This window comes from Oncorhynchus nerka, linkage group LG26 (genome assembly GCF_034236695.1).
Source record: "Oncorhynchus nerka isolate Pitt River linkage group LG26, Oner_Uvic_2.0, whole genome shotgun sequence".
Lineage (NCBI taxonomy): Eukaryota > Metazoa > Chordata > Actinopteri > Salmoniformes > Salmonidae > Oncorhynchus > Oncorhynchus nerka.
The window spans coordinates 18291733-18319517 of NC_088421.1; the positions used below are offsets into that span (position 1 = coordinate 18291733).

General features: G+C 43.6%; 1 protein-coding gene across 1 annotated transcript; it reads right to left on the bottom strand.

The window, feature by feature from the left end:
- Positions 1-10007: 10007 nt before the first annotated feature.
- On the bottom strand, positions 10008-25435 carry LOC115110886 (ral guanine nucleotide dissociation stimulator-like 1). The gene is made up of 17 exons (XM_065010192.1): positions 25090-25435; positions 20067-20356; positions 19370-19414; positions 19114-19283; positions 18849-19006; positions 18504-18740; positions 18239-18342; positions 17770-17854; positions 16817-16888; positions 15711-15797; positions 15522-15554; positions 15043-15164; positions 14548-14637; positions 14198-14324; positions 13471-13731; positions 12939-13053; positions 10008-12695 (listed from the first exon to the last, which is right to left on the bottom strand). Exons 1-17 carry the CDS (start codon positions 25111-25113, stop codon positions 12556-12558), a joined length of 2160 nt encoding a protein of 719 aa, XP_064866264.1. The 5' UTR covers positions 25114-25435; the 3' UTR covers positions 10008-12555.
- Between the last annotated feature and the right edge of the window lie 2350 nt (positions 25436-27785).

Sequence of the window (27785 nt, forward strand, 5' to 3'; positions counted from 1 at the left end):
GACATTTGTCCAGAAAGTACGATCTTTGGCACCATGTGCAGTTGCAAACTGTAGTCTGGCTTTTTAATGGCGATTTTGGAGCAGGGGCTTCTTCCTTGCTGAGCGGCCTTTCAGGTTATGTCGATATAGGACTAGTTTTACTGTGGATATAGATACTTTTGTACCGGTTTCCCCCAGAAACTCGGTCTCAACCTTTAAGTCTTTACTGAAGACTAATCTCTTCAGTGGGTCATATGATTGAGTGTAGTCTGGCCCAGGAGTGTGAAGGTGAACGGAAAGGCTCTTGGAGCAACGAACCGCCCTTGCTGTCTCTGCCTGGCCGGTTCCCCTCTTTCCACTGGGATTCTCTGCCTCTAACCCTATTGCAGGGGCTGAGTCACTGGCTTACTGGTGCTCTTCCATTCCGTCCCTAGGAGGGGTGCGTCACTTGAGTGGGTTGAGTCACTGATGTGATCTTCCTGTCTGGTTTGGCGCCCCCCCTTGGGTTGTGCCGTGGCGGAGATCTTTGTGGACTATACTCGGCCTTGTCTCAGGATAGTACGTTGGTGGTTGAAGATATCCCTCTCGTGGTGTGGGGGCTGTGCTTTGGCAAAGTGGGTGGGGTTATATCCTTCCTGTTTGGCCCTGTCTGGGGGTATCATTGGATGGGGCCACAGTGTCTCCTGACCCCTCCTGTCTCAGCCTCCAGTATTTATGCTGCAGTAGTTTGTGTCTGGGGGCTAGGGTCAGTTTGTTATATCTGGAGTACTTCTCCTGTCTTATCCGGTGTCCTGTGTGAATTTAAGTATGCTCTCTCTAATTCTCTCTTTCGGAGGACCTGAGCCCTAGGACCATGCCTCAGGACTACCTGGCATGATGACTCCTTGCTGTCCCCAGTCCACCTGGCCGTGCTGCTGCTCCAGTTTCAACTGTTCTGCCTGTGATTATTATTATTTGACCATGCTGGTCATTTATGAACATTTGAACATCTTGGCCATGTTCTATTATAATCTCCACCCGGCACAGCCAGAAGAGGACTGGCCACCCCTCATAGCCTGGTTCCTCTCTAGGTTTCTTCCTAGGTTTTGGCCTTTCTAGGGAGTTTTTCCTAGCCACCGCGCTTCTACACCTGCATTGCTTGCTGTTTGGGGTTTTAGGCTGGGTTTCTGTACAGACATTTAACATTTACATTTAAGTCATTTAGCAGACGCTCTTATCCAGAGCGACTTACAAATTGGTGCATTCACCTTATGACATCCAGTGGAGCAGCCACTTTACAATAGTGCATCTAAATCTTTTAAGGGGGGGTGAGAGGGATTACTTTATCCTATCCTAGGTATTCCTTAAAGAGGTGGGGTTTCAGGTGTCTCCGGAAGGTGGTGATTGACTCCGCTGTCCTGGCGTCGTGAGGGAGTTTGTTCCACCATTGGGGGGCCAGAGCAGCGAACAGTTTTGACTGGGCTGAGCGGGAACTGTACTTCCTCAGTGGTAGGGAGGCGAGCAGGCCAGAGGTGGATGAACGCAGTGCCCTTGTTTGGGTGTAGGGCCTGATCAGAGCCTGGAGGTACTGAGGTGCCGTTCCCCTCACAGCTCCATAGGCAAGCACCATGGTCTTGTAGCGGATGCGAGCTTCAACTGGAAGCCAGTGGAGAGAGCGGAGGAGCGGGGTGACGTGAGAGAACTTGGGAAGGTTGAACACCAGACGGGCTGCGGCGTTCTGGATGAGTTGTAGGGGTTTAATGGCACAGGCAGGGAGCCCAGCCAACAGCGAGTTGCAGTAATCCAGACGGGAGATGACAAGTGCCTGGATTAGGACCTGCGCCGCTTCCTGTGTGAGGCAGGGTCGTACTCTGCGGATGTTGTAGAGCATGAACCTACAGGAACGGGCCACCGCCTTGATATTATTTGAGAACGACAGGGTGTTGTCCAGGATCACGCCAAGGTTCTTAGCGCTCTGGGAGGAGGACACAGTGGAGTTGTCAACCGTGATGGCGAGATCATGGAACGGGCAGTCCTTCCCCGGGAGGAAGAGCAGCTCCGTCTTGCCGAGGTTCAGCTTGAGGTGGTGATCCGTCATCCACACTGATATGTCTGCCAGACATGCAGAGATGCGATTCGCCACCTGGTCATCAGAAGGGGAAAGGAGAAGATTAATTGTGTGTCGTCTGCATAGCAATGATAGGAGAGACCATGTGAGGTTATGACAGAGCCAAGTGACTTGGTGTATAGCGAGAATAGGAGAGGGCCTAGAACAGAGCCCTGGGGGACACCAGTGGTGAGAGCACGTGGTGAGGAGACGGATTCTCGCCACGCCACCTGGTAGGAGCGACCTGTCAGGTAGGACGCAATCCAAGCGTGGGCCGCGCCGGAGATGCCCAACTTGGAAAGGGTGGAGAGGAGGATCTGATGGTTCACAGTATCGAAGGCAGCCGATAGGTCTAGAAGGATGAGAGCAGAGGAGAGAGAGTTAGCTTTAGCAGTGCGGAGCGCCTCCGTGATACAGAGAAGAGCAGTCTCAGTTGAATGACTAGTCTTGAAACCTGACTGATTTGGATCAAGAAGGTCATTCTGAGAGAGATAGCGGGAGAGCTGGCCAAGGACGGCACGTTCAAGAGTTTTGGAGAGAAAAGAAAGAAGGGATACTGGTCTGTAGTTGTTGACATCGGAGGGATCGAGTGTAGGTTTTTTCAGAAGGGGTGCAACTCTCGCTCTCTTGAAGACGGAAGGGACGTAGCCAGCGGTCAGGGATGAGTTGATGAGCGAGGTGAGGTAAGGGAGAAGGTCTCCGGAAATGGTCTGGAGAAGAGAGGAGGGGATAGGGTCAAGCGGGCAGGTTGTTGGGCGGCCGGCCGTCACAAGACGTGAGATTTCATCTGGAGAGAGAGGGAGAAAGAGGTCAGAGCACAGGGTAGGGCAGTGTGAGCAGAACCAGCGGTGTCGTTTGACTTAGCAAACGAGGATCGGATGTCGTCGACCTTCTTTTCAAAATGGTTGACGAAGTCATCTGCAGAGAGGGAGGAGGGGGGAGGGGGAGGAGGATTCAGGAGGGAGGAGAAGGTTGCAAAGAGCTTCCTAGGGTTAGAGGCAGATGCTTGGAATTTAGAGTGGTAGAAAGTGGCTTTAGCAGCAGAGAGAGAAGAGGAAAATGTAGAGAGGAGGGAGTGAAAGGATGTCAGGTCCGCAGGGAGGCGAGTTTTCCTCCATTTCCGCTCGGCTGCCCGGAGCCCTGTTCTGTGAGCTCGCAATGAGTCGTCGAGCCACGGAGTGGGAGGGGAGGACCGAGCCGGCCTGGAGGATAGGGGACATAGAGAGTCAAAGGATGCAGAAAGGGAGGAGAGGAGGGTTGAGGAGGCAGAATCAGGAGATAGGTTGGAGAAGGTTTGAGCAGAGGGAAGAGATGATAGGATGGAAGAGGAGAGAGTAGCGGGGGAGAGAGAGCGAAGGTTGGGACGGCGCGATACCATCCGAGTAGGGGCAGTGTGGGAAGTGTTGGATGAGAGCGAGAGGGAAAAGGATACAAGGTAGTGGTCGGAGACTTGGAGGGAGTTGCAATGAGGTTAGTGGAAGAACAGCATCTAGTAAAGATGAGGTCGAGCGTATTGCCTGCCTTGTGAGTAGGGGGAAGGTGAGAGGGAGAGGTCAAAAGAGGAGAGGAGTGGAAAGAAGGAGGCAGAGAGGAATGAGTCAAAGGTAGACGTGGGGAGGTTAAAGTCGCCCAGAACTGTGAGAGGTGAGCCGTCCTCAGGAAAGGAGCTTATCAAGGCATCAAGCTCATTGATGAACTCTCCGAGGGAACCTGGAGGGCGATAAATGATAAGGATGTTAAGCTTGAAAGGGCTAGTAACTGTGACAGCATGGAATTCAAAGGAGGCGATAGACAGATGGGTAAGGGGAGAAAGAGAGAATGACCACTTGGGAGAGATGAGGATCCCGGTGCCACCACCCCGCTGACCAGAAGCTCTCGGGGTGTGCGAGAACACGTGGGCGGACGAAGAGAGAGCAGTAGGAGTAGCAGTGTTATCTGTGGTGATCCATGTTTCCGTCAGTGCCAAGAAGTCGAGGGACTGGAGGGAGGGCATAGGCTGAGATGAACTCTGCCTTGTTGGCTGCAGATCGGCAGTTCCAGAGGCTACCGGAGACCTGGAACTCCACGTGGGTCGTGCGCGCTGGGACCACCAGATTAGGGTGGCCGCGGCCACGCGGTGTGGAGCGTTTGTATGGTCTGTGCAGAGAGGAGAGAACAGGGATAGACAGACACATAGTTGACAGGCTACAGAAGAGGCTACGCTAATGCAAAGGAGATTGGAATGACAAGTGGACTACACGTCTCGAATGTTCAGAAAGTTGAGCTTACGTAGCAAGAATCTTATTGACTAAAATGATTAAAAATGATACAGTACTGCTGAAGTAGGCTAGCTGGCAGTGGCTGCGTTGTTGATTCGGGGGCTAGCTGGCTAGCTAGTAGTGTTGATTACGTTACGTTGCGTTAAAAGAACGACAATAGCTGGCTAGGTAACCTAGAAAATCGCTTTAGACTACACAATTATCTTTGATACAGAGACGTCTATGTAGCTAGCTATGTAGCTAGCTACGATCAAACAAATCAAACCGTTGTACTGTAATGAAATGAAAATGTGATACTACCTGTGGAGCGAGGCGGAATGCGACCGGGTTGTTGAGTTCTAATCGGTAGACGTTGGCTAGCTGTTGGCTAGCTAGCTGTGTCTCCTACGTTAAGGACGACAAATAGCTGGCTGCGTTGTTGATTCAGGGGCTAGCTGGCTAGCTAGCTAGCAGTGTTGATTACGTTACGTTGCGTTAAAAGAACGACAATAGCTGGCTAGGTAACCTAGAAAATCGCTCTAGACTACACAATTATCTACACAATTATCTTTGATACAGAGACGGCTATGTAGCTAGCTATGTAGACGGTGGGCGTTAGTTAGCTGGCTAGCTACTGGGCAGATACGTTAGGACGACGAAATACGATAATTACGCAATTATCTTTGATACAAAGACGGCTATGTAGCTAGCTAAGAAGAAATTGCTAAGATTAGACAAATCAAACCGTTGTACTATAATGAAATGTAATGAAAAGTTATACTACCTGCAGACCGAAGTGCAGACCGAAGTGCGGATGCGACTGCTCGCTCCAACCCGGAAGTGTCGACGGCACTTTGAGATATCAGCTGATGTACGAAGGGCTATATAAATACATTTGATTTGATATTAATTTCCACAAAGTTTGCTGCTTCAGTGTCTTTGGATATTTTTTATCAGATGTTACTATGGAATACTGAATTATAAGTGTCAAAGGCTTTTATTGACAATTACATGAAGTTGATGCAAATAGTCAATATTTGCAGTGTTGACCCTTCTTTTTCAAGACCTCTGCAATCCGCCCTGGCATGCTGTCAATTAACTTCTGGGCCACATCCTGACTGGATGGCAGCCCATTATTGCATAATCAATGCTTGGAGTATGGCAGAATTTGTGGTTTTTTGTTTGTCTACCCACCTCTTGAGGATTGACCACAAGTTCTCAATGGGATTAAGGTCTGTGGAGTTTCCTGGCCATGGACCCAAAATATTTATGTTTTGTTCCCCGAGCCACTCAGTTATCACTTTTGCCTTATGGCAAGGTGCTCCATCATGCTGGAAAGGGCATTGTTTGTCACCAAACTGTTCCTGGATGGTTGGGAGAAGTTGCTCTCGGAGGATGTGTTGGTACCATTCTTTATTCATACCTGTGTTCTTAGGCAAAATTGTGAGTGAGCCCACTCCCTTGGCAGAGAAGCAACCCCACACATGAATGGTCTCAGGATGCTTTACTGTTGGCATGACACAGGACTGATGGTAGCGCTCACCTTTTCTTCTCCGGCCAATATTTTTTCCGGATGCCCCAAACAATCGGAAAGGGGATTCATGAGAGTAAACGATTTTACCCCATACCTCAGCAGTCCAATCCCTGTACCTTTTGCGGAATATCAGTCTGTCCCTGATGTTTTTCCTGGAGAGAAGTGGCTTCTTTGCTGCCCTTCTTGACCCCAGGCCATCCTCCAAAAGTCTTCGCCTCACTGTGCATGCAGATGCACTCACACCTGCCTGCTGCCATTCCTGAGCAAGCTCTGTACTGGTGGTGCCCCGATCCCGCAGCTGAATCAACTTTAGGAGACAGTCCTGGCGCTTGCTGGACTTTGTTGGGCACTCTGAAGCATTCTTCACAACAATTGAACCACTCTCCCTGAAGTTCTTGATGATCCGATAAATGATTGATTTAGGTGCAATCTTACTGGCAGCAATATCCTTGCCTCTGAAGCCCTTTTTGTGCAAAGCAATGATGACGGCACGTGTTTCCTTGCAGGTAACCATGATTGACAGAGGAAGAACAATGATTCCAAGCACCACCCTCCTTTTGACGCTTCCAGTCTGTTATTCAAACTCAATCAGCATGACAGAGTGATCTCCAGCCTTGTCCTCATCAACACTCACACCTGTGTTAACGAGAGAATCACTGACATGATGTCAGCTGGTCCTTTTGTGGCAGGATTGAAATGCAGTGGAAATGTTTTTTGGGGATTCAGTTCATTTGCATGGCAAATGACTTTGGACTTTGCAATTCATCTGATCACTCTTCATAACATTCTGGAGTATATGCAAATTGCCATCATATAAACTGAGGCATCAGACTTTGTGAAAATTAATATTTGTGTCATTCTCAAAACTTTTGGCCACGAATGTATACCTTCCTGGTGACTTCTCATGGGGATAGTAAAGAAGAACTCCCTAAGAGAATAATGGCGCAGAGATCCTATGTTTGCAATTCCCTTCTTTGCCACCCTCTTTTCCCAAGACTGCTTCCTAGTTCTGCTGCTATGACTGCATTTCATCAACAACGCTACTGCCATCCTAAATGACCCGTTATACAAAATAAGAAATGTCAACAGCTGGTAGTAAAGTGCCATGACAAACGAGACGTCCATGTCCTCTCCACTGTCCATACAGCAACCATGTCGGCCACAGGGAAGGTGGACCACCTGACGGGAGAGAGAAACATCAAACCAGACTGCGTGCTTGACTATAACCTCAAAATGGGGCAGTGGATAAGGCGGACATGATAAACAGCTTTGTGGAATGCACTCAGAAAACGACCAAGTGGTATAAGATATTTTTCAATTTTTCCAGGGTAGCTTCAAAATACAATAAGCCAATACTTCTGACGCAACTAGCATTGTTTTACAGAGCTAATATAAGAATGTAACTAGCTACATAAGCACGATTGAATATAACACCATAAAGGTTATGACATGAGTAACGTTACCTCGCGTGTCCGCGGTTATAAGGAATATACACAAATATATATTTGCTCCATACACACAGTGAGCTACATTAGAAACGATATAACATGACACAGAAACTATTATAATGGAATAAGGCACTTACTTTGATAGAAACGCAGTCTGGATTTGAAGATGGGTGTCTGTAGTGACGCCTCTAGCACTGAGACGCTGTGCCACTTGGGAGTCATAAGGCCAGGGTAGCTTCAAAATACAACACATGCTAATACTTCTCTGACTCAATTAGCATTGTTTTCCAGAGCTAATAGAAGAATGTAGCTAGCTACCTAAGCATTGAGTATAACACCATAAAGGTTATGAAATGAGTAACGTTACATCATGTGTACACAAAAACATTATGCTACAGTAGAAACGACATAACACGACATGCAGAAAGTATTACAACGTAATATGGCACTTACTTTGATATAATGCACACATTTCCAAAGTAATTATTTGTAACGAAAAAGACTTTGATTGCGATGCAGGCAACAGACGGAAAATGTGAACACGTGTATGCAGGACAGGAGATGAGCAAATGTCTGCAGACTTGAACTGCACAAAAAATTGTGAAGTGTTTGGGGAATTCTGTCCGGGTCAGAAATGTCAACAAAAAGTCATTGGTCCGCAAAAGTAAAAATGACTACTTTTATGTGAATGAATGATTCGGAACACACCTCAATTCAAACTGTTATTAGAAAATAAAAAACTTGTTAGAAAATAATTAAAAATTGAGCGCGGATTAAATGTACTGTTACGTAACAATCACATTCTGGAATGGAGAGAACGTTCTAACACCATGTGCATAAAAAAACTCACGCTGGGGCGACCGTTTGAGATATTTGGAACTCACGCATGAAAGGGTTATTCCTGTATTGACGCTTTGCTTGTTTGATGGTTTGTCTGAGTGTATAGCGGGATTTCTTATAAACATCTGGATTAGTCTCCCACTCCTTGAAATCGGCAGCTCTAGCCTTTAGCTCGATGTGGATGTTGCCTGTAATCCATGGCTTCTGGTTGAGATATGTACGTACAGACACTGTGGGGACGACATCATCGATGCAATTATTGATGAAACAAATGACTGAGGTGGTGTATTCCTCAATGCCATTGGATGAATCGCAGAACATATTCCAGTCTGCGCTAGCAAAACAGTCCTGTAATGTAGCATCCGCGTTGTCTGACCACTTCCGTATTGAGAGAGTCACTGGGACTTCCTGCTTTAGTTTTTGCTTGTAAGCAGGAGTCAGGAGGATAGAATTATGGTCAGATGTGCTAAATGGAGGGCGGGGGAGAGCTTTGCATGCATCTCTGTGTGTGGAGTAAAGGTGGTCTAGGATTTTTTCCCCCCTTGTTGCACATGTGACATGCTGGTAAAAATGTGGTAAAACTGATTGAAGTTTGCCTGCATTAAAGTCCCCGGCAACTAGGAGAGCCGCTTCTGGGTGAGCATTTTCTTCTTTGCTTATGGCCTTATAGAGTTGGTTGAGAACGGTCATCGTGCCAGCTTCGCTTTGTGGTGGTAAATAGACGGCTACGAATAATATAGATGAGAACTCTCTTGGTAGATGGTGTGGTCTACAGCTTATCATAAGGTACTCTACCTCAAGCGAGCAATACCTTGAGACTTCTTTAATATTAGACATCGCGCACCAGCTGTTATTGACAAAAAGACACACACCCCCAACCCCGTTCGTCCAGAGGTAGCGCCTCTGTTCTGCCGGTGCACGGAAAATCCCGCTAGCTCTATATTGTCCGCATCTTCGTTTAGCCACGTCTCGGTGAAACATAAGATGTTACCATTTTTAATGTCCCGTTGGTAGGATATTTATCCAGAGGTAATTTATCAGTGATACAGTTGTAAAAGTGTTTTATTTGTATTAATTATTATTATCCATATTTTGTTTCATTCACTTATTTTTTTACCTGCACTCTTGGATCCCGGAGCATAACATTTTCATTGTACCCTGCAATTACATCTGCTTCCTTGTACGTGTGACTAAACACAATCTAATCAAGAAGCTTTGTTTCCCTATCACTATGAAAACCCCAGCAGTGTTGCAGTTCTTGACACACTCAACCAGTGCGCCTGGCACCTACCCTGTTCAAAGGCACTTCAATATTTTGTCTTGCCCATTTGCCATCTGAATGGCACACATACAGGATCCATGTCTCAATTGTTTCAAGGCTTCAAAATCTATTGTCTCAAGGCTTAAAATCCTTCTTTAACCCATCTCCTCCCCTTCATCTACAATAACAGGTGACATCAATAAGGAATCATAGCTTTCACCTGGATTCACCTGGTCAGTCTATGTAATGGAAAGAGCAGGTGTTCCTAATGTTTTGAACAATCAGGTATATCACTCTAATATGGGTGGGAATACTTTAGAACACATTTCCCAAATTAAAATCACTAGGATCTGATTTGCTGGTGTTTGTAGTATTTTATGTCCAACAACTAAAACAAATCAAAGTGAATTATTTTTTTTGTTCAGAAAACTTGGGGGGCCAAATAAAATCACCCGTGGGCCAAATTCATGGCACCAGTTGGGGAACACTGAATTACATCATGAATATAAGTGCCAGTCTTACAGAATGGCATATGTTAGCCTATATATTCAGAGATATGGAAACCAATAATCTTAGAATGATAAAGGGAAATACAGTGTAAGAAATGTTGACAAACACAGAGAAGGTGTAGAGAAACTTTATTTGGAGCACAGAGACAATGAAACTGGGCAGCTCAGTAAAAGTGCAAGTTCAAATGACCCATTTGCAAGCGCTGGATGAAAGGGTTACGTCAATGATCTGGCACCTCGAGTTATTTATAGCGCCTAAGTGTTTGAATTTCTTTTCACCTTTTTTCAGAATGTTGCATAACCAACTTGGTTCAATCATAGTGGAAAGTTTTAATATATCAAACACTTATTTGCATGATAGTCCTTCTAAATATCTAAATTGAGCTACTGTAGTGTCGTACACTGATATTTTAAAAAACTATTTTGGAAATGCCTATCAATCGGTGATTCATCTGCAAGTTTTAAACAGTCAAGAAACCTGCCATGGTTTAGAATAAAAACTCAACAGAAATACAAAATGCAACATGTAAAGTCTTGGTCCCATGATTTCATGAGCTAAAATAAAAGATCACAGAAATGTTTCTATATGCACAAAAAGCTTATTTCACTCAAATGTTGTGCACAAATTTGTTCACATCCCGGTTAGTGAGCATTTTTTCCTTTGCTAAGATAATCCATCCACCTGACAGGTGTGGCATATCAAGGAGCTGATTAAAACAGCTTGATCATTACACAGGTATGTGCTGCTGACAATAAAAGGCCAGTCTAAAATGTGCAGTTGTCACACAACACAATGCCACAGATGTTTTAAAGGAATGGGCAATTTGCATGCTGACTGCAGGAATGTCCACCAGAGCTGTTGCGCGAGAACTGCATGTTCATTTCTGTACCATAAGCCGTTGTTTTAGAGAATTTGACAGTACGGCCAACCGGCCTCAGAACCGCAGACCACGTGTAACTATGCCAGTCCAGGACCTCCACATCCAGCTTCTTCATCTGTGGGATCGTCTGATACCAGCCACCCGGACAGCTGATGAAACTGAGGAGTATTTCGGTCTGTAATAAAAAACCTTTTGTGGGAAAAAAAATCATTCTGATTGGCTGGGCCTTGCTCCCCAGTGTGTGTGCCAGTCTCCCAAGTGGGTGGTCCTATGCCCTCCCAGGCCCACCGATGTCTGCGCCCCTGCCCAGTCATGTGAAATCCATAGATTAGGGCCTAATGAATTTATTTAATTTGACTGATTTCCTTACGTGAACTTTAACTCAGTAAAATTAGTTGAAATTGTTGCGCTTATATTTTCGTTCAGTATACTTTACATTCAATTGACAAGTGCACACAGCCTTGCCTGATGACTCAAACTGAATTCTTCCGCTGCTCTATCGTTGGTAACAGACTTCAGTCTGAGAGTGCGATCATTGAAGTCGTTTGTGGCGACGTCATAATGAGGGGTGTTGTACAAAACAAGGCATCAGCGGTTGATCATATCTAACCCATCAGCATATCAAAGCCAATGACTAATTTTCTAAATGCCGATTTACCCACGTGTTCTGGCTCAACCCATTGGTTTCTGGAACCAATCAGACGGTCTAGATTGGATTTTCATAATAGAAATCATCAGGGAGGTACTCAAATCAAAACTCATTGCGGAGGAGAAATTAACGTCCGTTGGCGTGGCATTTGGCCGGAACAAGTAGTTTGGGTAGCTAGGCAACACAGCCATGGAGGCCCACCTAATCATCAAGAGCATTATAGGAGAAAAATAGAAAACAATGTAAAAACAAATCTAAGTAATAACACTGAAATGCAACACAGAACCATTTAACACACACATTATCACCATCATTAAAACTTTGACAGTCTGAGTCCATAAATGTTTGTCAGTGACCCCTCTACAGCAGCTGACTGTAGCGTATGTGGAATGCTATCCAGCCAGTCAGGGCAGCCCCTCCTTTCACACGCACAGCCCCAATCAGTATCGCCATGACGGCGGGCTGATACCCTGGGGAACATAGTGATCCGGGTGAGAACATTCCCATCCACTGCTCAGGTGGCAGGCCGTCTCCTGTGACCTCATTCCCTTTTAAGGCTCATAGGGTGTCTCTCCCTGTTGGGAAACGTCAGTCATGTCTCTCATTAAAACAAATAGGTGACTGGTTTTGCTCAGAGGAGAAGAGACAAGAGGAAACAACTATTACGTGTCTGTATATTGGTGTGTGACTGAGGGAGAGAGTCACTGCTGATGCTGTTCCAATGTGACTCCTTTCCACAAAGTAAAGCACCTCAGGGATGTCTAGTAGGAATGTTGAGTATTGAATGGTGGAATTCGTGTAGAGTTCGCTCCACCAATAAATAAAGGACATTCTGTTCAATGGGTTTCAAAAATGTAGCCCCAAATCTGTTGTCTTCAGACGTATATACACACACCACACGTGTATTTTACATGACGTGCCATCATACTATCATCTTCCACCTGTTCCTCTCATGTCACCCACTTGACAACAAACCAAGCAGGGGTCTGTCCATCATGGAACATTTAAACATGATTTTTGTCATAAAATAAAGTTATTAAAAACAAAAACTACAACCAGGTAAATGTCTTTACAAAATCCTTTGAACTCAGTCCTGGTTTGCAGTTACTCATCATTGCCATAGAACGGTGTCTACTTTGAATAACGTCCAAGGCTGGAAGTAGCGCACAGAGGTTTCTTTTGACCCAGTGGACACTGGTGCAGAACAAAGTCAAAGTTTGCTGACGTGCACATAGCGTAGAAGACGTTAGCTTTGTCCGGAATGAGTAACTCTGAAAAACAGAAGATGATGGGGTTGGTATGAGAAAGGAGAATATTACATACAGTATGCGTACACTATTAAAAAGTAAATCATTCCAGGACAACAATATCTTCAGTAATATTTCTACTATAGGTATGTGTAGTTAATGCCAAACTATAACAACTCTTTGCTTGACCAACACTGATCTGCACAGTGATGTGGCATCTTTGAGTGGGCATTGTACTGTGTAAGAGCACTGATTGTTTTAGCTCACCTCTTTCCTGGGAGATCAACTGTGTGAGGGTGAAGTCTTGACAGGTCAGGTGCTCCAGGTTGTGTTTTTCCAGGGCCCTCTGGATCACCTGGGCAGTTTTGTCCTGACTAGTCAGCTGAGAAGGACAAGTCAAACAAGCAGTTAATATGCTGTAATGAGGTAGCGAAAGCTTTGGCTGCAAAACCTCCCTTCAACCAACCAGAGTATCTTAAATAACACCCCCCCCCCCCCTCCCGACTTCGCTGATAACTTCTTTGAGGAAAAATGTACATACTACGACTGTGATATGTGGTTGTCTCACCTAGCTATCTTAAGATGAACGCAATAACTAAGTCGCTCTGGATAAGAGCGTCTGCCAAATAACTAAAATGTAACCAACACAGCAGTTCTTATCTTAGATGTCATCATAACCAAATGTACAGAGCTAGAGTACTACACACATGATCCCTTTTACATTTCCATAACAGGACCCCAAGATAATCCCTACCGCCAGATCCCAACCCAAGCTCACCAGATCCCAACCCAAGCTCACCAGGATGCTCTTGTACATGTTTCCGTTGCCAGCCTCCACACTGACCCTCACTATACAGGAGTCAGCCACCTGTCTGTTGTAGAGGGGGAGGGAGGTCATGGACACAGAGCGCTTGTGATGAGAGGCCAGCATGGGTTTAGGGTGGGCAGCCACTGGAGCAGAGAGGTCAGGCTGAGAACTGGAGGAACAACTGGAGGGAGTGGAGCCATCCAGGGAGGAGGGTAAGGCCTCCGCCACATTTTGAAAGGAGCTGGACAGAGACTGGGACAAGGTAGAGAGACCGTACATGCATGAGTGCCTATGGAAATAATGAATTAGTCTTTCAGTTTGTCTGTCTGAGACATTGACCTCAGCACATTTGTGGACAACTGAAGTATTGAGCCATGCTTCACCAGTGAGGCATGTGCTAAGCAAACACCACTCCTGCTTGGCTTCGAGGACCTGGTCAAAAGACATTCCAGTTCTCAAGGACATCAGTTTCGATGAGATGTCAATGGGGATCACTGTTATGAATGGGAGGTTATAGAAAAAGACACATAATGGCAATTACTTTTGAATTGCTTCATGGTGTAACTACTGGTATTAGTAAAGTGTAACTAGAGGATGTTTTGTAGTGCAGTGTGTTCTATTAAAACATTTGACACAGCTTTAACCAGGGTGTGCAATGACTGACAGAAAGAGAGAGACAGTCAGAGGCATGTCTAAAGGGGATCGGCGAGAACTGTACCTGCAGTCGGAGTGTGGAGGGAGGGGTGGAGAGATCCTCCATCTCAGAGCCACTGGACCCTGAAGACGACACACTGATCTCGTCTGCATGGGTTTTCCTGCTGGATCCCTCACTCACTTTCAGGAGTCTGCAAATACACACAGTTAGAACTTTCCACTAAATTAACAAATGTGGTCAACGTACACTAGTAAAACCTTAAATACTGCATTTTGTCATTGTTCTTTTACAGTTCTTGTTTATTTGCAAAAATGTTACAATAGTTGTATATGTTAGAGATGGGGTGAATACTACTGTCTTAAGTAGACTTAACAAGATGGCAACTGCTATTAAGAGAAGTGTTCAGTACTCACGAGGACAGTTTCTTGCTGAGCAAACGGTGGCTCCAGGCGCTTGGGGAGCAGAGGTCTATTGGAGGCTCCAGGTTTCTGGACAGTTCATAGCTGTGGCAGAACACAGAAAACACTTATGAGCCCCGAAGTCAGGGTGGACTTGTCTAAATGTATACAGCCTTTTGTTCCAGCCCTGCACTAACCCATCTGATTCTAAAAGCCTGAACACACTGCAGCCCTGTGTCAACCCCAGCTCTAGATGGGTTTTCTATTCATTTTCCTTAACAGGCAAAACCAGGGTAGGGATTATGGGAATTGTGTTTTACATGTCATTTGAGTAGTACATTTGGGTATACAGTATATTAGAAAGAGACAATTCAGGTTGTATAAAGGGTTTATTGGCTATAAGGGGCATAATTTTAAGACATGATTAGGCATCATCAATCCTACAAAGCTCACCAGCTCTTTATCTCCTCACTGATCTACAATAAAAGCAGTGGGGGGGCAGGTTCTCACCTCTCCTGGTCAGTGAGCAGCTTCTGGCCCTGCAACCAGGCAGTGATCCTGGTGTGATGGGGCAGGTTGTACTGAGAGCAGGAGGCTTGGAGCTGCCGGATCTGAGAGAGAATCTCAAACTCCTGCAGAGAGAGGGAGATCATGAGCCCATGTCAGCTATGTGGTTGTTATGTAACGTGTCCTGAACTAGTAACACCTGACAACAATTTTAACAGTCATGGGGCTCCAGTAAAGGCTAGGAGATAGTAATTTAGAGCAGTAAGCAAACATCCTTAAGCATAAAGGTGTGCACTTTTCCCTTCGGCATGTGAAATTACCACTAAAATGTGGTGGTGAGTGTACAACCAATTCAATGCATGTCATATAACAAGGGTGAAATATTTATTGGACATGTTCGTACTGCATCTTTTTGTTTTCTTTACATAAAATCCTATTCCCTACCAGTTTAGAGATCGAAGACAAAAACAGCAACAACTTACCCTCCTCCTCTTTTCAAAGTTTATGAGGTCCCCCTGTCAAAAATAGCACAACATGCTATTATACCTGACAATATGTCATATTTATTATCAATATTAAACATTAAGATAGCAATCCGCTAAAGTAAATATAGAGTTAACTTAAAGTAGCTGCCATAACTGAGCAGTCTGTTTCAATGGCTGTTTGCTTACCTCCACAGTATCTGGTAGAGCAGTGTCCAGCATTGTGAGGATAGTCAGGTATGTGCCCAGGTAAGGAACCACCCCATTGGAGGTGCTCTGAGGAGACAACAGTACAGAGACAGCATGTCAGCAGAGGATTCTAGTAACACAGCTTTAGAGAATGTGCATATGATGCTAGAAAAGGTATTGGTCTATGATTACTGTCCTTTCATAGCCTAGTAATCTGTGGCCATTTGAAACATCAGTGGCTAAGGATAGGATGGCTTCCTCTTGTCACACATGACACTCTCGGTCTTTGAATAGATTTCTCCTAGATCTTTCCTCGTGGGTTAAAAGCCGATGGGGATAGGGGGCTTACATGTGACTTCAAGAAGCAGAAACTGCCACCGCAAAATACTGAGTAGACAGTACTAGGATGCTTCCTCCCCTTTCCACCCCCGTAATAGCTTATAATAAATGTATATGTATTTTTTTTGTTTTACTTTCAGATACACAGAATTCTGCTATCATTTCTATTTTATACCCCCCTTTTTCGTGATATCCAATTGCGATCTTGTCTCATCGCTGCAACTCCCCAATGGGCTTGGGAGAGGCGAAGGTCGACTCACGCGTCCTCCAAAACATGACCCCCCCACCCCAAGCCGCGCTTCTTAACGCCTGCTCAACCCGGAAGCCAGCTGTTCCAATGTGTCGGAGGAAACACCGTTCAACTGACGACCAGAGTCCGCTTGCAGTTGCCCGGCCCGCAACAAGGAGTCGCTAGAGTGCGATGAGCCAAGTAAAGCCCCCCCCCCCAGCCAAACCCTCCCCTAACCCGGACAATGCTGGGCCAATTGTGCACCGCCTTATGGGACTCCCGGTCAAGGCCGGGTGTGACACAGCCTGGGATCAAACCGCATGCTGTAGTGAAGCTGCAACACTGCGATGCAGTGCCTTAGACCACGTCGCCACTTGGGAGGCCTCTGCTATCATTTCTGTCCATTTAATGTTGCATGGAAAGAAGTGAAAGCTAAACTCAAACTTATTGACCCCCACTATATATAGATAGATATATATCTCATGTCTACATATCATGTCTGCGATGTCTCTTAATCGCTCTCTGAAGCATTGCTTACCATCTGTCTGGCAATAGGACATCGCTTGGATATCTTGGGAGAAATGTTATCCTTGGCTGTTTGGCTTCCATCCTGAAACGGGGTCAGATAGAAGCTAAATTCAGTCTGCATTTATGGCCTTCCATTGTCAACCTGTCCACTCATCTGCAATGACCTACAGCATATGCAAAGAGTCAGTCAAATATGTTCTAGGTCAGAACTTACTTTACCAGCTTATAGGGTCAACACCACATTGGTTGTTCTTAGAATAGACCCTCACACACACACATTATGTAAACAATATATTGAGCTTTTAAAATCCATGCAAACATGTGAACAAAAGCAGTTTTGTGCTAAGGAGCATTTTGATAAGAACATGTGCCAAAAACACAAATCCTGTGAGGCTGTTAATGCAGACACAGAGAGCAACTGAAACTATTTTTCTGGAACAGCTCAATTGAACAAGGGGTGGACCAATACAGTAAAATTAAATAAAGACATGAGGCAAATGAAGGTGTTTCTCAAGGAACTGCTGGGGAAATTGTCATTAGTGTAGTGTTTGTTGACAATGATGCTAATATTAGCATGTTATTTGGAAATTCTGGACAATATGTAGAATTTTACTTTAGAGCCCGCTCACTGTAACCAGACCTAGTGAAGATTTGACGCAAACACCCAGAGCCGACAGAAAAATAGAACACCCTCTCTTTTGCTTTGGGACAATGGCTTACTATTAACACATTGTAAGGCAATTTCACTAAACATTAACTTGACAGAAAAATGGGTTTTAATAAGTCGTAAAAGTAGAATATCAAGGTCCCTTAAGATGTAAGTAAAGGTCAACTGCTCTCAAAACAATAAAACACTCCATATTGTGTATTTCAACAGTGTCATATCGTCTGCATTACATTTGTGCAGACTCAAGTAAAGAAAAATGAAGTCAAATCAATTTCCTTAAGGTACTTGATTCTTACCCCCACAATGATCTCTCTGTTGCTCAACACACAGTTCTCATCAGGGAAGGTTTCACAGAGGTTATCAAATATGGCCACGCTGTCCCTGAAGAAAAACAAACCAATTAAATCAATCCAAAAATAACACTCAGACAAGACACCACTAGCAACTTCATTACAAAAGATATCCTTGAAGCTTCAAAAGGATTTAGAGTTGGTAAGGCATGGCATGTTGACCTAAAATTATTGTTAAACTATTCTTGACTGACTCAATAAAAATTGCTTATTGCATAGTTATGGCATGAAGTACAAACTAAGGTTAGTTGAATAAAGTAGGTCAATTACTAGTAAATCATTTCCTTACTAAGCCTTACATTCTCAGAGGATAAGGACACCATTGTTATTTTTTTTGGCCATATTCAGTCAATGTTATTGGCCCTCTAGCTTCATGACTCAACTAACCCTTCCAGTATGACCCGACAGTCCGTACCTACACACAGCAGCCCACGTCTTCCTCAGCCTGTAGACAGCATTGGACTGAAGGGCAGACAGGATGGCCCTCAAAGAGGAGAAATTCTTCAGCTGCCGACACTCCTGTTTCAGAAAACAGTCACAAGTTAGAGACTGACTTAGAACTTACTACTTACAACTAAACGCACTGAGAACCAGGATGCAGGTTAACGTTGTGTAAGAAGGATGCACTTGGATTTGAAATTGTATCCCTCAAATGGTCCAAGTCCCTAGATGTGTCTGACCTGTCCTACTCTGATCCACTTCTCAATGACGCAGGCCCTCTGAGCTGGGCTGGAGGCCCTGAGGACAGAAGTGGGGCTGGAGGTGGGCCGGCAGAGCAGGGAGGTGATGACTCGGTTGGTGACTGCATTAAACTGGGCAATGGTGGCGCTAACGGTAGCAGACAGGTTCTCCTTCTTGTCTCTCTGGGACCACACACAGCCTAGACACTGGTAGGGAACCACCTTCCTAAACAGCCCCTGAGAGATGCACAGATAAGGAAGGTAAAATGGAAAAAGAGTGTTAGTGATCCACTCCTGAGGACGCATATTAAGAGTCAGGAATGATCTGCCATGATTGACACTTACAGCGTCCAGTCGGGTGAGCTGTTCTGCGATGCCTGTGACTGAGAAGTCCATGATGTCACCCTGATCCAGTGGGCTGTCCCATTCTAGGCCTTCCTCCCCTGAGCTCTCGTCTTCCTGATTAACCTCAGCCTGGGCAGAATGGCCACCAGTATCCATGTCTATTAAAGGAGAGAGGAATGACAGAAGGGGTTCAACAATGGTATAAAAAATCAAAGGCAATTCACAGAAACGGTTAGGAAAAACAAGTAAATTGAGAATCCTGTACCTTCTCTCTGGAACTTATTAAGCAGAGTTTCAGAGCGCTGGGACAGTGAACAGAAGGAGGATAGGCAGTGCAGGTGGTCCAACAGCAGCCTTAGGGAGGGGTGCTGAGGAGGATCCCGGAAGTCCTCACTGTACTCCTCCAACCAAGTCTGGATCAGGGGCAACAGACGCCTGAGGAGACAACGTGATGAAACAATGTCTTCCCTGTTTCAGAGTCAAGGAAATAAATGTGATCAAGGGAAAAGCAGCCAGCTCACCTCCTGTGACATTCACTGTTGTACACATCTGAAGCCCCATTGTCCCTGTGAGAACAATTAGGAAGAGTGTCAGACTCATCTCAACCGTGACTGGACCACTGTCCTGTTGGTCATATTCTTCTTCAGACTGTTTTTCTTTGGTCTGTCTCTATGCTCTGTTGTTATCCTGACACTGACCTCACTCCAAACTCAGTGAATAAATGTTGTTGTTGTAAAACCTGTAATGGCTAACTACCTGCTGGGTGCTTATTATCATTACATCAAAGATGCTGAGATAGTTTTTTCTTTCTTGCTTCCCTCACAAAATGACTATCTGACGAAACTAAGTGACCATACACAGCGAGAGGTGTTGTTCAAAAACAGCCACTCTCGACATACCCTCATCTGTGTCCAACATAACATTCTGAATCCAATTTGGCTAATCTTATTTGTTACTGTGGTAACTCGGAATGTGTCGAAAGAGAGAAGAGAGAGGGAGAGACATTTTTAGGTCATTTTACCAAACATTCATTTGATGGAAGATGGTAAAACTACACCGCCAAGGTGTTTTCAAACTACAGAGATCAAACAACTTGCTCACATCATTTTATACTGTCTAATTTTAACAGTGAAACAGCTTCTGCATTATGCTCTGAGACAATGGTCAGGTGAAACATGATAGTAGTTATGAGTGCTGTAACTTAATGACATGGCCCACCTCTGGAAGAGCAGCTCAATGAGTGCACTGGTAGTGGTGAACGTCTGGTAGGTGGACAGAAAGATCCGTCTGTAGTCAGGCTCCTGGCAGCAGGGGTCCAGGAGGTGGCTCACTAGCCGGTTCAGGGTGGCTGCCTTCAGCCTGCGCACCTTGCAGGTCCGGTACTGGACGAAGGCAACGCATGGCCGGGCCTCGGTGGGGCTGGCTGGTATCTGGACGGGCTCCCGACGCAGGGTGATTCCATACAACGCCCCCTCCTCAAACTCCTCACCCCACTCCTGCACTGGGTTCTGGGTGGGAAGGAGGAACTCACACAATGAGATGGGGAGACATGTAGACCACTGACAGGACAGATCCTAAAAACCATAATGACCAACTGTGAGACCAGATTGATGTTTATGGTCCATCACAGTAAGCCTATTCAGAGGCATGCCCGCCTTGTGAGCAAAATGTAGACACTTCACCTGGGAGGTCTGTGATACAGGGAGCGCTTTGGGTTTATCAGTTATTCACCTGGGAGGTCTGTGATACAGGGAGCGCTTTGGGTTTATCAGTTATTCACCTGGGAGGTCTGTGATACAGGGAGCGCTTTGGGTTTATCAGTTATTCACCTGGGAGGTCTGTGATACAGGGAGCGCTTTGGGTTTATCAGTTATTCACCTGGGAGGTCTGTGATACAGGGAGCGCTTTGGGTTTATCAGTTATTCACCTGGGAGGTCTGTGATACAGGGAGCGCTTTGGGTTTATCAGTTATTCAGCAGACAGGTGAAAAGACAAACTCATGTTTACATCTGTACACACACTATCACAGATTTTTCTCAGGATATTCACACGTTGGTTTAGCAAAGATAGATTTGGATGAGATTTCTTCGCTTTAAAAAGGTTTAATTCAAATCTCTTAGAAACACTGTACTGTTTACATTAGAGAAAACACTGAGCAGAAATGGAAATATGAATTCAATCACTTTGACAGCATCCCTTTTTCCCACATACATGTTTGCTGATGGAAGAAGTGCTCAGCAAGTTACTTTTTAGACATGAATGGCAAAACATTCAGGAGATAGAGGTGCTCAAAGTTTCCCCATTTTGCATATCCCACCACACCATCAGACATCCATGTCTTAATCATTGGAAAAGATACATGGTTAAACAGGATTGTCAAACTCATTTATAATTTATTGAATACAAAGTTATGATTATTTTTAACCTTTAACGTAAATGATCATCCACCCTGTATTTAAGAGCATGTTGTGTCTCAACTGATGGCAGGCACAACACAACCTCAGATTATGTCAAATAGGGTCAAAGCTACAACATGTGCCAATTTGAACAAATATATTATTTTATGTTTAAGTTTAAATATTTTCCTGTGATGAAGACATGGTTGTCTCATGGTATGGTATGCAAAATATGCCAACTTTAAGCACCTTTCTCTGTTTTGGCATTCAGATCCAAAAAGTCACTTTCTGAGCACTTCTACAATGGGCAAATATGTATGGAAAGTTTTGTTCAAATCAAAAGGGGTGAATTCAAATGGAATTACCCAATTACAACATTTTATACAATAGTCTGCATATTTAGCAGGACAAGGAACATAACTCTAATGTATTCCAAAGAACAACATGAAAAAGGTACACAACTTGCCTATTGAGGACAAGAGCAATGTGGTACAAAGAGACGGCACCTGGGTCAAATAATTGAAACGACATGATCAAAGAAACTGTAAATAAATCAGCATAATCCCCTTTAAAATATGCAACCTATTAAATCTACAGTGGCAAGAAGAAGTACATAAACCCTTTGGAATTTCCTGGCTTACCTAAATTGGTTAACCATACTGTTTGTCTATTGTTGTGACCTGGATGAAGATCAGATCAAATGTTATGACCAATTTATGCAGAAATCCAGGTATTTCCAAATAGTTCACATACTTTGTCTTGCCACTGTATCCCTCCACCCACTCAGTCCTCCATACAAGTCTGTCGCTAGCCCCCAATCAACCTCTCTGTTCTAATACACGCCCCTCATATCTGTCCACCGCTTTCTGATAGAATTTAGGCTTTCCCCCCCTATGTCCCTGTCAAAACTAAACAGTCTGGTTTTAACATTGGCACTTATATTATCCATGTATGAGCAGAGCAAATCAGAGCATTTTAAGTCATATGCCATCTGACAGACATGCAGATGCGTATAGTGGGCAGAGCACTCAAGGCACATTATAATCATTACCCAGCTCCTAAATTACAGAGGGTTACGGAGGTTCAAGGCAGGCAGACGTGTGTCACAATCTAATTATACACACTTGATAAAAGACCAGGCCAAGAAAGAGAGACACTATTATCGGTGTCGTGAGGGGACCAATATCACACCATTGTCCTTTATGGAATACTGCATTACATTATCTGTAGGCCTACATGAGGTCAAGGCACAGAGATCCTAATTCTATGGGCAAGGATACAATACAGTAACAGCTTTATGTTAGTCTTAGGTGCACCAAACTAAATTCAAAACAGACAAGAATTGTCCAATATTGAGACTAAACATAATGATACAAATGATACCAGGATAGCTCTCGAAAACACTTCTTCCCCATATGTGAACTACAATTTCTATGCTTTTTAAAAAAATGTTTAGAAACATAAATCATAGCTTTCAAAATGGTTTTTGAAACACATTCCGATATGCACCTTATATTTCATATCAGCGAGATTTTTTCAAATAAGATAACTTACAGTAGTAGCTTTGCACAAACTGTGTGCCCCCAGTGACGAACTACACTTCCTCCCCAGTTTGTCTTTTTTGAGAGAGATCAAATCTTTTTTAATTTTTATTAACAAATCAATACAGGAAATACATGTGGGAACACAAGTGTATATATAAAGGAAATACATGTGGGAACACAAGTGTATATATAAAGGAAATACATGTGGGAACACAAGTGTATATATAAATAATATACAAAGTACATTTAGGCTAGGGGGTACAATATTACATTACACAAGGACATTAAGGGACATACAGACACTTATAATTCAAACAGCTTTTTTGATAGTAGAGTATTTGTCTTAAAATACAGTTCATTTTCTTTTTGTAAGGTAAGAAAATGTGGTGTTTTGTTTATAAATTTACATTTGTGAATATGAAATTTGGCCAAAAGAATAATGAAATTAAATGACAAATGTTTCAAGCTTATTTCTATCGTAGGTAAAGAATCCAAACAGTACATCTCTCCACAAGTGTAAAATCTTCATAAATGTGTTCAATTATAAATCTGATGTCTTGCCACAGTTTTCTTACATGAATACAATGCCAAAAAAGATGCAACACTGTTTGAGTGGTCATCACAAAATGAGCAATTTGAGTTGATGTTTTCCTTAAACTTCTTCATATAGTGGTTAGCAGGACCATATACACTTCCTCCCCAGTTATGCTTACACACAGGTTAACGGAGAACGCTAGATAGCAAATTAGCACAGGTGGCAGCCTATGTTTTCCGTAAACAAGCGATGTAACATGGAGATATGGCCGTGTAGGAACACTAACCCTAAAAGGTCGGTTGTAATTTAATTCTCGCCGATATGAAACATGATCCTTGTTTCCAATACCATACCGCAAGCGATGCGTTAACGTTTAGAACGAGTGTCGGGGATCTTTAACAAAACTGACCCGACCAGAAAATACTATTGTCAAATAGTTGCTACAGCAGTTAGCAGGTCTAAACCAGCTATAGGTCTAATACTCGTTTTTCCATTCAGGCAGTTTGATCTAATTAATAAATAGACCATGAGGCTAAAATATTGTAACGACCCTGGGTTTATAAGCGCGGATATCGACTCTGCCGCAGAAGCATGCTTTTGCGGAACAGTCGATAGCGCGCTGGACTTGTTTATGGGTTCGAGACCTGCTCCCTGCCTGTTTCATTACAATATGCACCATCTGTCGTTACAGGACAATGATGCAAATACAAGTCTCACTGACAGATATTCATACACTAAATACAAGGATATACTGGACATCCATGCAAGATGCATGCATTGGCAATATGTTGCAGTCTTAATCATTAGCTTATTCATAGACGCCTTCTGGCCAGGGAAGTTTTGTTAAGAACCCAGACATTCGCTCTAAATGTTAACACGAAGGAAACGTACGGACAAGTGGAGGCTGGTGGGAAGAGCTATAGGAGGACTGGCTCATTGTAATGGCTGAAATGGGACAGATTCAATCGTGTGGTTTCCATATGTTTGATACAATTCAATGAATTCCATTAGCCTTTACAATGAGCCAGTCCTCTTATTGCTCCTCCGATAAGGACCGTTGTCTTCTCAGGTATATATTTAATATCAGCAAGAAATACGTTGTTTTTTAAAAATATTATACTACTACCCACCTTTATGGGGTTAGGGTTCCCACACAAACATATTTCCATGTTACGGCGGACAGACAGAAGACAAAGTCCACTACCCATGCTAATCAACTGCTTCTCCAAACACCTGTGTAAACCGAAGACTGATGCCACAAAGTGCCGTCACTGAAAAATACTGTCTGCTGCAACTGTTTTAAAACCGGTTTAAACCGTGTAGTGAGCGTAGCCAATATTTTTCACTCGTAGAATGATTTGGGATGTGACATGAGAGGGTTTTATGTTCCTAAAAATATTACCGCAATTGTGAATCGATTCACGTTTAGATGGAGTATTTGGCTGCCATAACCAATTCACTTCGAAATAGAACAGCCAAGGTTCTTAGATTATACGGAGTAACGCTAGGCTCATTTATAGCTACACATGACTATAACCCTCTGACAAGACAGCACTGTCTGATTTATGACCAACAGGTGTAAGAAGAGATATTAGGCTATTAACCGCATTTGACTCCGTTCAAAACAGTGCATAACCTATAATTCAAAAAGCCTACATTACATTATAGTTCTGAAAATACAGTAAAACTAATAAGATAGTTATCATTTCTAAATGAAACGCATGTCGTACAACTACACAATTCTTAAGCATATCATTGGGAATTACCATTGATATCTCCCATTTTCCCATCTCGTCAGTCACCGAAGAACGTTTATGGTGTGATAACTTCCATCTTGTTCAAACTAAGTGTTGAAGCTGAAAATACACATCCACTTCGAAGGAGTTGAAGTTTACGGCTGCATGGTGATATTAATAAATATTTTACGAAACGTATTTCTTTAAACTACATATTTAAAAAAATATATGTCATGTATTTTTTTTTTATCTGCGTACTATTCGTCACATTTTGCGGCCGCATACAAGTAACACGCTATCACTTGTCAAGCGCTTCCCATAGCTACCTAATGCCTCTATCGCTAAATTCTTCAAGGCGAAGCTTGGCGTTCTTGCTTGAATCTCCCAGCTTTTATGCAGTGGGTGGCGGCTATTGGAAGAACAGGCTTTTCATTTGAGGGCGGTCTTGAGGAAAGGGGGTGTGCTCTCTGGTCTACTCTTCTGTAAGTATTTGCATATTTCCTACAAAAACTACATAGGGGATCATCATCTGATCGAAACTCGAGCTCATTGCTTCTGCAAGTTCATCTTCTGGTGAGTTTTTTGTGATGATAAAGAAAAAACCTGGATGCTGAAAGTAAAATCTGTTGTATGCGTGTTGGCAGCTCCACAACCTATGCATTCTATGGTAAACAAGGGTGGCAGAATGAGCACAATGATAATTAGGGGTGAGTGGGGTAAGTTGAGCCTCTCTTGTTTATAGGAACCATAGACAAAATTGATAATTTGACCAAATATTTAGGAAGAGGTCATTTCATGGAATCTGTGAAGAAAGAATCCACATGGAAAAATGGTAAGCAAGTTAGGTCCAAAAGATTTTCAGCAAGTCAAATGCATTTGTGTTAGAGGTTTCATAACGTTTGTATCGTAACCAAAGTAGATAATTTTAAGAGAGTTCTGTACATCAGTTGGGGTCTCTATAAGCTTCAATATGAGGCCCTAAACCTAGCATGAAAGTGCATTGTTGTAGCTGTGTGGGCTAATATAGTTCAAATGCTTGCCTTGGGGTAAATTGAGCCAGTGGTCATGGTGTAAGTTGAACCAATGGCAAGATGAGCAAATTGAAGTGTTTTCTTCCCATGTGTTGTGCAAGGTATTATTGTTGGGATATGAGGTAAGAACAGGGCCTGGCCTACAATAAAGGTGTTCTAAAAAAGTACAACGTCTTTGTTAGATGTTAAGCCTATGTTAAATGATGCTTAAAATTATAATAATCATTTTGAGTGATTGTGTTGAATTGTGTTTGGGAAATAGATGGACATGGTTTTAAAAAGGTAGTGTATTTCATTCAGTACATACATTTGTAGGTGGCTTAACTCACCCATTCCTGGGGTAAGTTGTGCCAAGAGATACATTTGTTTTGGACAAGCTGTGTTTTCAAAACTAATGTTTACATGCATTCTGATTTTTTCCAGGGATACACATCATCCTGAAATATATGTAGATATAATTATTAGAAAGAATACTAATTTGGCTAAACTTACCCCACTATCCCCTATTGCAAATAAGGACAGAACACAAAAAATGTTTTATTTCTCTCCCTGAACACACCCACACGGGCCCAGAGTCTGCTTCCTCCATTGGCTAGTGCCACTTTTTCATTCTTCACAGCGAGTTGACAGTCTGGAAGACAGATGGACAGACAGAGAGCATTGATTTGGTTGATTTGATAAAGCATGTGATGGAAACAAATCCTGATTTCAAATTTCTTGAAAGAAAGGTCTATTTTTTGTAAATCTCAAATTAGTTAATTCAACTATCTATTCTGCATCTTCTAAAACTCGTTTTTGATTTATACTGAACAAAAATTTAAACGCAACGTAAACGCAATGTAAAGTCTTGATCCCATGTTTCATGAGCTGAACTAAAAGATCCTTAACATTTTCCAAACAGAGTTTATTTCTCTCAAAATTTGTGCACAAATTTGTTTACATCCCTGTTAGTGAGCATTTCTCTTTTGCCAAGATAATCCATTCGTCTGACAGGTGTGGCATATCAAAAAGTTGATTTAACAGAATGATCCTTACACAGGTGAACCTTGTGCTGGGGACAATAAAAGGCCACTCTAAAATGTGCAGTTTTGTTACACAACATAATGCCACAGATGTCTCAAGTTTTGAGGGAGGGTGCAATTGGCATGCTGTCTACAGGAATGTCCACCAGAGCTGTTGCCAGAGAATTTATTAATTTCTCTACCATAAGCCTCTAGAACCGCAGATCACATGTATGGCGTTGTGTGGGGGGGTGGGCGGTTTGCTGAAGTCAACATTGTGAACAGAGTGCCCCATAGTGGCGGTGCGGTTATGGTATGGGCAGGCGTAAGCTACGGACAAAGAACACAATTGCATTTTATCAATAACAATTTGACTGCACAGAGATACCGTGACGTGATCCTGAGGCCCATTGTCGTGACATTCATCCGCCGCCATCACCTCATGTTTCAGCATGATAATGCAAGGATCTGTACACAATTCCAGGAAGCTGAAAATGTCCCAGTTCTTCCATGGCCTGCATACTCACCAGACATGTCACCCATTGAGCATGTTTGGGGTGCTCTGGATTGACGTGTACGACATCGTGTTCCAGTTCCCGCCAATATCCAGTAACTTCACACAGCCATTAAGAGGAGTAGGACAACATTCCACAGGCCACAATCAACAGCCTGATCAACTTTATGTGAAGAAGAT